Genomic DNA, 13,220 nt, shown 5'->3' on the forward strand with positions numbered 1-13,220 from the left:
TTTTTGCTGCAGAATAATTATGTAGCGCTAGCTGTTAGCGCAACGTTCATGTTTCCACCATTATGTGTGTGCATTTTGCGCATTTTTCAAATCTCACCAGTTTTTGTGGCTACAGTACTATTTTGTTTGTGGCTGCATTGCTACATCTATTTGCAGAATAATTGGTGATCACTCTCTGATTGTATGAGTGTCATTGTTTGATATCCTTACAAGTTACAATGACAAGTTACAATGGTTTGTTCAATGCTGTTCAGGTGTTTATATTTCGTGTCGTTGTTTCCTGTCGTCTGAGCGGTGAACTATCGCCTGGCGCCGTCTCCGCCAGGTATGCGCCACCTGGACCTGTCGCGCAACTCCCTGACGGCGCTGCCCGCCTCCATGGGCCAGCTCTACCAGCTGGAGGTGCTCGACCTGCGCCAGAACCAGCTCACCGAGCTGCCCGAGCTCACCGACTGCCACGCGCTCAAAGAGCTCCACGTCGGCTTCAATCAGATCAAGGTCAGTCGCTTAGCAGAGTGCCAGCTCGTCACCGCGTGAGGAATGAGATAATCAACTGGCGTCAATAGACTAACGGCACAGTTGTAAGTAAGCCACTGTTACTGTCGGTAAACGCATTATGTAAACGCCCACGTGCCCATCGTTATTGACGTTTCTGGGGTTGCGCTAGTTGGTACTGATACACATTTGGTAATGCCTCTGCCGTTATAAACTTGAATTATGGGCATTATTCTGGAACTGAGGGAAATCCAACCAAATGGGCGGGTCTCGTTATGCCTGGTCACATAACATTTTTGACTAGGCTTCAGCTCATTTATTTTGCGATAATTTCGATGCAGTGATCTTGGTAGATTGAGAAAGCATTTTGTAATTTGTAGAGCATCATAGGCACCAATTGCAACATCACGGGCGGAGCTATAAACTTGCAACAATCCCCATGTAGACGCGGTTGTTGTAGGGCATAACGTCGGCAGTCATGGGTCCCTTTTTGACGTGTGAGAGCAGACACTTCCTCAACGTCTTATAGAGAACCAGTGACTAAAGAACGAGCCGCCCCCGGGTGGGCTCGAACCACCAACCTTTCGGTTAACAGCCGAACGCGCTAACCAATTGCGCCACGGAGGCTCGTGATGTATTTCGGAAGCCAGATTTTCCTCAGTTTTAGCGGTTCTGGGGTTTCTGACGGTCTGCGATGACGCTGTCGTCTCTTGACATATCGCATGGCCAACCAGGCCGCAGGGTCGGGTCTCTCGAAGACGTTGCGCGAGCACAGCACACGCCTTATCGTGAACAGCCGAATGGCCACCGCGTCTCGTGGAGCCTGTAGTATTTTTTTTTTTTTTGCTGTAGGCGTAGTGACGTGCTTAAAATACGAGACATTTGACAGCTCGCTTCAGCTTCGTTCGTATTTCCAGCGCTTGCTGTAACAGCTGTGAGAGGCATGGGTCAGGCATCTCTCCTATGCCTGAGGTCGGAGGTCACCGCTACCCTGCTGCTGGCCCCTCTCCAGAATGTCAGGCTGCCGCTACCCCAGCTCCGCACTTTGCAAGCGGTCCCGTGGTTGCCCATTCGCCTCTGATCGTCCCGCTACCGCCCTTCACAAGAGCTCCTATTGTTCAAGAGTGGAAGCATACTGGACACAGGCACGGATGTCTATCTGAGGTCACAATCATACCATTTACTAGAGCTTAGTGCACATCAACTCAACTCAATTCATTTATTTTAACAGACCAGACAAAGTAAAGACACACAAAACATACAAATAGGATTGGTGCAAAAGCCTAAAGCTTAACTCAAGGCACCTCTCCACATTCAATAGAACTTAACAAAACATGACACCGCCGGGATTAACATAATACACCAACATAACTATAAATTAAATGAAAGGCGAACATAAACAGGAGTGTGAGATTACTCCTCCGCTGAGTCAGCAGCCGCCCCTGCCGCCCGCCGCAGTGCCATCGCCCTGACCACGAAGTCCTGGAAGAGCGCCGCGGCCTCACGGCCGCCGTCAGTGCTTGTGGTGGTACTGTCTCCGTGTATTAAATTGTGGATTAGGTCTCTTCGAGGTAAATTTAGAATTTGGTTACCTAAGACCAGTGAAAGCTAAGTGAAAAGGTTAGCTCTGACTTCCTGATAAAGAGGGCATGATAAAAGAAAATGGTGTATTGTTTCTGGTTCATTGTGACAAACGCAATGAGGGGTGGAGAGTTTCTGGAGCTGGTAGAGATTGGCATTTAATGGGAGGCTTCCTGTCCTGATTTGTGTATGGAATGCGTTGCCGAGTTTTGAGCCAAAAGAGAAATAAGCGTGTGGTTTTGGTGTGCCGAAGAGGCTTATAAGACCATCCTGAAACTTTTTGGGTGATACTTGTGTTCTGAGAGAGTTGGGTAGTGTGTTCCATGTGCGTATGGTGGCGGGAATGAAGGATCGCTGAAAGCTAGTAGTTCTGTTAGGGGGAAGTGTTAGTGTTGTATAATTTCTGAGAGTTCTGTGAGTGTCAGTGATTCGTGTATGTGGTAGTATGCGTGTGACATACTCTGGTTGTTGGTGGGTTGTGGTGGTCAGTTTGTGGAAGAACTGTAGTCTGTGTAGTTTGCGTCGGGTCTTAAGTGTGTCCCATCCCAGATCCTGTCTAAGTCTGTCTGTCGAAGTCCTGAAGGGAACCCCAGTCACAAGTCTTGCCGCTCGATTCTGCACTCTCTCTAGTCGTAATGCGTCATCTACAGTTATATTACCGTCAAAAACAATGTCGCAATAGTCTAGGTGTGGTCTTACGTATGTTGTGTATATTAAATTGAGCGTGTCTCTATGAATGTGTTTGGCAATAGGATATAATGGGCTTAATGCGATGTTTGCTTTCTTAATGATGTTAGTGATATGTGTGTGGAATCTTAAGTCTTGGGAGAATGTGATGCCTAGGTGTTTATGTGTAGCTGTGTTCGTCGCAATGTTCTGACCTGCGAGTCTGCGAAGTGTAATGTTGGAATCGCTGGGTGTGTTTTGCGACTGAAAGTTTGTTGAACCGTTTTTTTTTTTTTTTTTGCTGTTAAATTGTATTGCCCATTGCTTGGCATATTCGTCGATGGAGTCAAGGTCGCGCTGTAGAGAGTCTTGTACCGTGTTAATGTCTTCCGTTGTGTGTGATGCGTGGATGGACGTGTCGTCGGCGTAGAAAAGGATGTCATTGGTCACTTTGTCTTTAAGTCCGTTAAGGTACATGAGTGCAAGTAACGGTCCCAACACTGAGCCCTGTGGGCAGCCTGCTCTGATCGTCTTTGTAGTGGATAGGGAGTCTCCTACTCTTACGCGTTGCGTTCGTTCTGTCAAGTATGATTTTATCCAAGATAAGAGTGTTCCAGTGACGTGAAATTCGTTTTTGCATTTGTAGAGAAGTCCGTCATGCCAAATTTTGTCAAAGTATTTTGATATGTCGAGGTAAATAGCAGTCACGTCACGTCCCGAGTCTAGGTATTTGTAAATGTTGTGAGTGTCTGAGTGATGTATGTCAGTTGCAGTTGTGTACTATGTCCTGCCCTGTAACCACTCTGTCTGTCTGTCAGTAGGTCGTGTTCAGTGAGATGCGAGTAGATTGATGAAAAGACAAGTTTTTCTAGAATTTTGGATAGACATGGAAGTAGGCTGATGGGACGATACTGTCGAAAGTCCGATTTTTGTACAATCCGTCCGTGGACAGATGAGTGAACAGTGTGCTGGGTGTCCGGAAAGTCCTGGTGCTTTTCAGGATTTTTTAAACAAATGTGTTTGGTTCAAACATATTCAACAATTACAGCTAATGACCGGCGACGCCTAACCACACCCTTCCACTACCTACTCATTCAATGTAACCGCCGTCTGCGCCGACGACGGTCTCGATGTGGGGCCGAAAGCGGTTGCTGGTTTTGACTTTCGACGATGGAGGACATTTTCAGATCCTCCCATGCTGCCATGATGCGAGTTTTCAGCGACTCAAGATTGGGATGAAAGCTCATACTGCAGAATATTCGGCACGCTTTAGTCGAACGGGTTGAGGTCGGGAGAATAAGGCCGCTTCCTCTCATTCATCCACGGGTAATCTGGCCCGCCGAGCTCCTCTGTCAGTTTGGCCTGGACAGCAGCGGCGTTGTTGGAAAGTGCTCCGTGCTGTTGATTTGCGAAGTGGCCTTTAGGGCAAGTCGCCTTGACACTCGGGTTGACGTGCCTGGCCAGGAACCCCTTGTAAGCCAGCTGACGAAGATGGTAGGACTTTTCTGTCCATCAGACCCCCGGACTTCGTTGGACTGCCGCTGACATGCTGCTACGTTTTCGGCAGTTTTGACCTACCGCGGCCGTACGGGCCTGAGGATATTTTCTAAGGAATTTTCAAGTCGCATCATTACCTCAACCTGCCCAACCATTCGCCGAGAGACGTCACATCGTGCTACAACTCTCGCCTCGTTCCAGTTACGCCTAGCCGCTGCGCGCGGGCAGCTAGCGACAAGGTGCATCTTCAATCGCCCGCATGGCTGGCGAGCATTCTACCCTATGTATGGCCTCGATTCTACCACTGAACCACCGATACGGATTAAGGTGTTGGAGCCGCAGGTTTTGCGACGCCATGGGCTCCTGGTTTTCTTTCACGACTTGTTGTTGTTGTTCGTCCCTCCGTCTGACAGCTGAGACGTAACCGTCCGGCTCTGTAGGGACCTGTGGGTCACGACGACGTCGCTCCGCACCTCTTCCAGCTCGGGGTTGATAGATCCCAGCAGTCGATGGCGGGTGGCCATCAGAGCCGGGCAGCGCAGGAGGACATGCTGGGGGGTGTCCGCCTCCTCCCGGCAGACGGGGCAGAGCGCGGCCCTGTAGTGTCGATCGTCGCACTGCTTGCACCCCTCCAGCCGGGAGGGCGCCAGCCCGACTCTGTGGCGTCATTGGGTAGAGCTGGTCCAGTGGCGGGCGCGGAGCTGGTGTACGTCCACCGCCGCTGACCGGTCTCCGCCGGCTACGGCCGGCGGGAGTCGATCCCCCGTCAGCTGGTGGAGCCAGCCGGCCGGCCAGGCCCGGATGGTACGGGTCCTCGCCAATCTGGCGGCGGCCCGGTAGGCCGTATGGACGTTGATAGGTGCCTGGTCCTGGACGAGTTTACTTGCCTCCTTGGCGATGGAGTCCTCTCGCTCTCTCGTTCCCCTCTAGTCCGCAGTGCGAGGGCACCCATTGCAGGTGGACCTGCCGGCCTATCGCCGTCAAACCCCGGAGCCGGCTTTTGACTTTCACGACTTCGGGCCGCACGCCGCACGGAACGGACTATAGATCGGCAGTGACAAGCAGCTTTTTGCTGATCGTTAAACTGGATGAGGTTCGTGCGGAACGCCCTGAAACGGAAAAGTGATTTCAGATGTTAGTCATGTGCATCGGTGGTTCAGTGGTAGAATGCTCGCCTGCCACGCGGGCGGCCCGGGTTCGATTCCCGGCCGATGCATTTTGATTGGTCTTACGTTTGCTTCTCGTATGGTGGGTCGCTTCACCCCGCGTTCGCCAATCGCTTCTGTGTTGTTGGATCTGTGATGTTATTCTTTTTTGTTGGGAACAAGCTCTTTCGGCCATTGCAGAGCTATGAGGCATTAGGATAGGACATAGACATTGGGCTGTGCTGAGCACCGACGGTGTTCCTTGGAAGCGAAACCATCTCAATGGGACTGGATCGCCCCGTCGGGACAGCCGCCCGCTTCTCAAACGGTCATCCCAGAGAGGGTTTTGACGGCTCCTGGTGTGGACCCCACTTCATGTATCGGTTGTCAGGTGAGCCGTGGGGTGACCGCCATTCCGGAAAGGGAGCGTGAGGTGGGATGCGGATAGATTTATCCTTAGGATGGCAAGGACGGATGTGACGTTTTTATTTCATAGGAGGGCTTTTGTGCATCGTGTAATGGCGTTAGGATAAGTTGGAGCATAGACTCCTTTAAACAGGAGTCTAAAGGAGTCTATGGTTGGAGTGATGGCACGCGTAGGGGCTACAACCATCCGCCAGAGTCTGGCAATACAGGTACAGAGGTGGGGGTGACGGCATGAATCTACTCTGGGGGGTGACGGCATGAATGGACGGCAAGCTGAAGACGAGAGATGTGCAGCTGGGCGCTTGACACCTGACCATCAGTGGCTGGACAGATGCTGCGATCAGTGCAACATTGCAAGGGTGATTTAGAGTGTGCATCCGATGGCTCTGAAGCTCATGTTCGTGTATATTTCAGTGTATTGATTACCGGGTGTTCATTAAAGGTAGTGTGCCACCTTTGAAAGATTTCCCATTTTATTTTTCCTAGGATAAGAAGCTTCTGTTTTTACCTAATATCGCAAAAAAATCAAAAATGGGCCTGGAATAGTGCCTTTTTCGCCTAAAAGTTTATCGGTTTTTAGATATGTATAACAACTGTAGTGGGCTCACCTGCAAACAGGCGTCGGGCAACAATCGCGAATGCGGCGCACTTGTGACAATAAGCAAAGGTCATTATAGTGTTACGACCATACGACGTAGGTACGGGAATGAGTTATCAGCTGTCTAATCGTAGACAACACAATGTCGAGCCTTAAACTGTAAGCCCGTATTGGTATTGTTTCTTTTATTTGGCTGTCGAACATTATTTATGGTTTGAAATATGATTTTATGTAAAATAATTGATATGAAAAAGCCGTCTTATAAGTTATGACCCCATTTCACCACACGCAAGTGGCAGAAATGACAATGATCAGCTGACGCATTTTTCTTGGCCGAAGTCAGAGCGCGCAGCCCGACGCACCACCACCGCACCACAAAGTATGAGCAGAAGCCGCGCCCAAAGCCAGGGCCCCGGTAACGTGAGGTAGCCGAGTCGGGGCAGCGTGCGCTGACCCAAGCCGGGGCCGCAGCTTTGGGCGCGGTCTACCGCATCCCCGCGGGCAGCCCCGGGCTATCACATGACAACGGGAGGACGCGCGGCTCCGGCTTGGGTCAAGGCACGCTGCCCTGACTCGGCTACCTCACGTTGCCGGGGCCCTGGCTTTGGGCGTGGTCTACCGCACCACCTAACAGGCGTGTTCGAAACCGCAGGAGCTGATGATGAACGGGTTTATCGAAACTTGATTGGATGAGCATATCGGTAATAGCGATTTCAGTGTGTGCATTTATTGTTCATAGTGGTGTGAAATGTGGTTGGGGTACGACCGACAACCCGTCGGGGCGAATTTCGCACTGGGGTACTCAAAATTTGAAGAATTTAAGACGTTTCCATGAGTTTTGAAGGTATGGATAAGTTCTAAAAATCCGGTTCTCCTTATCTGGGCCATTAACTCCATACGGTCCAAGAAAGCTGGCACACTACCTTTAATGAATGGAATAAAGTTGCTACGTCACGTGATAACAATAAATCATGCACGCGCATTTTTTGCCTTGTAAATATGAAGCATTGGCTTTATCATTTTTTAATACATGATAACTTTAATCACGGTGTCCTCCAAACGCTTGTGAATGGCTCTGGTTTCGAAGAGCCCAAATCGGCAATTCAAGACAAACTCGCCGTTCAATTATGAACAAGCGGGTTGGGTTGTGGAGCAGTGTGCCGGGTTGGAAAGTCTTACCGTGGTTAGGCGGGCTTTCCGCCTTAAGTTCTCTCCGAGAAAACCAGCAGCAATACCACATCTGAATGCTTTTCAGAGTTTGGTGGAAAGATTTAGGATGGTTGCAGCGACACGGCCATGTGTGCGCTCTGGGCACCAGCCGATGATCCCTGGTGAAATGGAACAGGTCAAGGATTTCTTCCGGAAAAATGCCACAGCTCATGCTCGGCTGGCGTACGAAGAGCTAAAATGTCCATTGGAAAGGTATTGAAGATCCTAATTCTGTCATGGCCTTCCTCGATCGAAGTTCAACGATCTCGCGCGGAAGTGCCATCTGCACTGGCCCGCATACAGTCCCGACCTGTCCTGCCTGGATTTCTCGTTCTGGACCCAAGCTTTGGATCGCGTGATGGAATCGGAGCCGGAAACAATCAAAGAACTGAAGAAGGTCGTGGAGGACTTCACCAGAACATAAGCAAGGAGCAGCTGAGGAAGATGGTCCGGCACACACAGCGTCGGGCAGAACCGTGCGTGGCCGAGCGGCGAGCGAAGGTGTTACTTTGAGCACGTCCTGTAGGAGACACAAGTGGCAAGCGGTGATCGCGATGATGTCATCATAAATGATAAGCCCTCCTGAAAATGCATTGTGTGATTTGATAACGTGAGATGAATATATATCTTTCTGGTGCCTACCTACTTTATTCCATTCATTAATGAACACCCGGTAAATTGGAAGTGCCAACTGGCAACTGAGGGTGGAAGTGTTTCATTATTTGATAATACCACATGTTGGGATCAATAAACGTTCATTAGAGAGAAATGCGAATTGCAAGGTCGTCTCTGTGAAGCATGCGTTGATGACCGGTCAAAATGCATCGGCCGGGAACCGAACCCGGGCCGCCCGCGTGGCAGGCGAGCATTCTACCACTGAACCACCGATGCGTCTATCACTTGGCCTAACGGTACCCGGCGGCTGCAGTGAACCACATGTCTTGGTTGTGTGCAATACACAATACATGCCATGGTTCACACAAGCGTTTCACCGTGTGTCTGCCTGCCTGTTCAGCAACCCGCCCTGTCCCACTAAGTCTGACCCTCCGTTTCCATCCCAGGAAATGAGCGTCGAGCTGGTCGAGAGCATCAAGTCTGTGGTGACGCTGGACCTGTCCAACAACAAGCTGGAGGCGCTGCCGGACGAGATCAGCTGCCTGCAGCGGCTGGAGCGGCTTGACCTACGCAACAACGACCTGGCCGTGTGAGTGGGCTGCTCCCTCACAGGTGCGGGTGGGCGAGGTGCCACCTGGGTCATGGGGAGAGGGATGGCATCGGCTTGGTGGCAGGGCCGGCGGCAAGGCTATATAAACCAGGTAGAACGCTCCGGGAAAAAAGTTGGAAACAATAAATTAGTTGCGGCATTCCCTGATGACGCGAATGTGGGCCAGCGGCCGGCAGCCGGCGGCCGCTAACACTGTATGAGGATGAATGCACGGAACTTTTGCTTGTTGGAGATTGCGCTAGGCAGTTAAATGTTAATGTTAGGATATGTTTCGAAAGTAAATTGAACGACGCTTCGAACGCCGTCAATGAATTTGAGATACGACGACTATTTGTTTAGTTAGAGCCGGCGAACTTTTACCTTCCGACCGCGCGGGGGAGGCGATATGGTGCCACACTGACGGTTTTTACGACAGCTCAAAATTCTTTTGAGCTAAAGAGCTGAAATTTGACATGTCCAATCTTTTGATCAAGCTGGATCTTCTGGTACAAGTCGCATATTTAAGGTACGTCAGGTTGTTGACCTATGTTGTCGCTCGTGAGCCTCTACACAGTCCAAAAACAACGCAATTTCTGAACACTCAGTGCCAAGAAATCCTTCACAGAAAGATGACACTTGGCAGAAAGAATGACTGTCGGTTTCTTACCGTTCCTATGTGTCGTGTTTTCACAAGAATTTAGTAAGGTCAGGTCCCTCACGTCACCTCCCCTCATAACTCAATAGAACTAGGTTTACTATCATAGAAGCGTTTATCAATCGCCGGAAATCTTAGCCAATCCCACTGGACACTGGATCCATACCCACCGGCCACATGGGGCCCTCCTGACTGGCCACTCCCTCTGAAATCCACAATAACATTGGGCTGCAGCCATGGTTATGTATTAATGCTTTTCACTAACAGAAATACAACTTCAACCAGCACAATGCACGCCGCCACAACAGTCCGACCAACGTCCCTGATATCGACTAGCACTCGGCCGGATGCACATTGCACATATGCGGAGCCAATCAGTCCAAATGTGACCTGCAGCTTACAATTGCTGTGTCGCATGGCGCATGGCACAGGGCGATTCCTAGCAGCTGTCGGCTGGAGTGGAGAAACAGCACGTTGCGACACACCGCGCCGGCGACAGAGCTCAGCAGGGCTGGTTGGAGGCTGGAGCCGGAGGTAAGGACGGACACAGGCACAGACATTGCAGGACAAATAACAAGATGTCAGTTAGGGATATAGTTCAAGACGAATGATTCAAGACGGACTGAAATAATGTACATTTTGCTCACTTGGATACCAACTTCAAACTTGACGTTTATAACGGAAACAATGGCCACACAGGAAAGAAACAAAAGATGAGGTGTTTTTAACTCAAAGTAAATAGAGGTTGCATAAGATGGAACAGCCCGAAGTGCAGACAAGCACATATTTTTGGTAATAGCTATCAGCTGTCCTACTCCTCTTCTCCCTTCATCAACTACTGGACACATCTGAAGCATCATATAATATAGGTAGCACCAATGTCCATAACAAAAGCTTGCAAAGTAGTTTTATGAAGCCAAGGGAAATATGCCTATTGCATTTGCCTACATCATGCATGTGAACTCAAAATTACACATGCATGACAAAGGAAGCTTATGTAAAGAGAAGAGTTGGCAAAAGCATTTCATAGTTAAAATTATTCAAAACTGCACACAGGGCAAACATAAAAAGCAGCAAGTGTGCTGTTCTGTTATGCTAAGAAATAGTCCAAAACAAAATACATCTTTTCATGTTTGAACTGGTTGTTCTTCTATGCCACTTCATCCATATCTTGATTACAGATGGGCTGTTGCTGTAGGCTGATGAAGTGACACTTGATTGCCTTTGTGCGAGTTTCAGTTGCAGCCTCCTAGGTACTGCACTGGAAAGCAGATTGAATTTACTGCCTCTGAAAGATAGGAATACAGGCAAAGTTAGCTGTAGTAGTGTCAATGATAATAGACATGACATTTTTGTCCTTTGACATACATTTGTTGAAGTACAAAAAGGTACAATATAAATTGGTTTGTTTCAAGACACGCACACTGCACAAAGCCGCACAGACATTACACAGGCATATGAAATTGGTACACATAAAGATTGATGATTAAAAAGGTCAAAACTTGCAAAAATAATTGAAGTAAAAGTTACAATCACAATCATTTGATTTAAAATGACTTGGCATAAGTCACAAGACGCAACGCTCCTATTCTTTTATGCTTTCATTATCCTCCACATATCAACCAGCTTGATACCAGGCCGTGCAATAGTGTGTACATAACCCCATGTTGCCATTTTATTAGTGCAAGTGGGGTTACAACAACAATGCTAATGTCAAACCCACATCTGCAACCCGTACTGCAGTTTCAATCACCTTACAAGCACACCTTCTGGCAGTTTGATAGGCAGAATGGTCATTACTACTTTCCCCTCATATTCAACACATATTCCCTTTATACAGATACAGTTTAGACCTGGTTATGGCAAGCATTTTCGAGAAAAGATATGATTTAAGTCCAAGACAAAGGTCGAGAGAAACAACACCAACATAAAACACCGACTATGTAGCACTAATACTGTCAAATTCATAAAAATATATACATGAGTCGATCAGAAATTCACTGTAGATTTCGAAAATGGTGTCAAATGCCACTCAAATACCCCCATTCGCATGTACGAAGCAATAAAACACTGACCTTCAATTCCGCGTGCCATTCTCCATAGGCCACTGTGTATTAAATAACGCGTTCACTGATAGCGAAAAATGAGACCCACATATGACGCGTTTGCTACCAGCCAATCAGCGCCCGAGTTGCCGAACGCTGATTGGTGGAGAGGGCCGTCGTTAGCAGTTAATTACACGTTGTTTTCCTTGAACATGAGCGTGAGCGCTGATGCTGCTCACGGGCTGTTGCCATTTTTCGTAATGCTGAAGGCACGGGAGCGAACCCCCCTGGCCGGCGGTGATACCGGTCAGCGTTCGACGCGTATATTCGAATGCAGTATGAGTAGAGCATGGGTCCCGAAAAATTCTTCAGAAACTAGAGAAATTCTCGCGGGGCAGGACGTCTGTCAAACTAGCAGCGAGCTGCGAGCAGCGAGTCCAGCAGCGAGAAACGGGCCATCCCGATTTAGCTGAAAATTTGCTCACAGAGCTTTCTCAGCACGCTGATTCCGAAAATCATGGTCTCTAGGGTGGGAATCTTTACCGTTCTCGAGATAGAACCCTCTAAAGTTTTCGACACCCATGACCGGGCCATCCCGATTTGGCTGAAAATTGGCTCACAGAGCCTTCTCAGCACGCTGACTCCGAAAATCATGGTCTCTAGGGTGGGAATCTTTACCGTTCTCGAGATAGAACCCTCTATAGTTCTTACCACCCATGACCGAGCCATCCCGATTTGGCTGAAAATTTGCTCACAGAGCCTTCTTAGCACGCTGATTCCGAAAATCATGGTCTCTAGGGTGGGAATCTTTTCCGTTCTCGAGATAGAACCCTCTAAAGCTCTTACCACCCATGACCGGGCCATCCCGATTTGGCTAAAAATTGGCTCACAGAGCCTTCTCACCACGCTGATTCCGAAAATCATGGTCTGTAAGGTGGGAATCTTTACCGTTCTCGAGATAAAACCCTCTAAAGTTTTCGGCACCAAAGACCGGGCCATCCCGATGTGACTGAAAATTGGCTCACAGAGCCTTCTCAGCAAGCTGATTCCGAAAATCATGGTCTCTAGGGTGAGAATCTTTACCGTTCTCGAGATAGAACCTCTAAATTTCTTACCACCCATGACCGGGTCATCCCGATTTGACTGAAAATTCGCTCACAGATCCTTCTCAGTTCTCAGCACGCTGATTCCGAAAATCATGGTCTCTAGGGTAGGAATCTTAACCGTTCTCAAAATAGAAACCTCTAAAATTTTCGACACCAATGACCGGACCATCCCGATTTGGCTGAAAATTGGCTCACAGAGCCTTCTCAGCATGCTGATTCCGAAAATCATGGTCTCTATAGGGTAGGAATTTTTACTGTTCTCGAGATAGAACCCTCTAAAATTCTTACTTCCCATGACCGGGCCATCCCGATTTGGCTGAAAATTTGCTCACAGAGCCTTCTCAGCACGCTGATTCCGAAAATCATGGTCTCTAAGGTGGGAATCTTAACCGTTCTCGAGATAGAACCCTCTAAAGTTCTTACCACCCATGACCGGGCCATCCCGATTTGACTGAAAATTTGCTCACAGAGCCTTCTCAGCACGCTGATTCCGAAAATCATGGTCTCTAGGGTGGGAATCTTTACCGTTCTCGAGATAGAACCCTCTAAAGCTCTTACCACCCATGACCGGGCCATCCCGATTTGACTGGGAT

General features: G+C 48.9%; 1 protein-coding gene and 2 non-coding genes across 5 annotated transcripts in view; 2 read left to right on the plus strand and 1 right to left on the minus strand.

The window, feature by feature from the left end:
* Positions 1-13,220, plus strand: part of LOC122366640 (leucine-rich repeat-containing protein 40-like) — a 62,236-nt gene that overhangs the window by 9,974 nt on the left and 39,042 nt on the right. For all 3 annotated transcript variants that reach the window (XM_043339131.1, XM_043339134.1, XM_043339133.1), the window contains 2 exons: positions 326-498; positions 8,679-8,821. In XM_043339131.1, coding sequence (XP_043195066.1) covers positions 326-498; positions 8,679-8,821 — 316 coding nt within the window. The remainder of the gene's footprint in view (positions 1-325; positions 499-8,678; positions 8,822-13,220) is intronic.
* Trnan-guu lies at positions 1,049-1,122 on the minus strand. Its single transcript has one exon. It is a non-coding gene; the product is annotated as a tRNA-Asn (tRNA).
* Trnag-gcc lies at positions 5,385-5,455 on the plus strand. The gene has a single exon. It is a non-coding gene; the product is annotated as a tRNA-Gly (tRNA).

Source organism: Amphibalanus amphitrite, unplaced genomic scaffold, assembly GCF_019059575.1.
Source record: "Amphibalanus amphitrite isolate SeventyFive unplaced genomic scaffold, NRLGWU_Aamphi_draft 000821F_arrow, whole genome shotgun sequence".
Taxonomy (NCBI): Eukaryota; Metazoa; Arthropoda; class Thecostraca; order Balanomorpha; family Balanidae; genus Amphibalanus; species Amphibalanus amphitrite.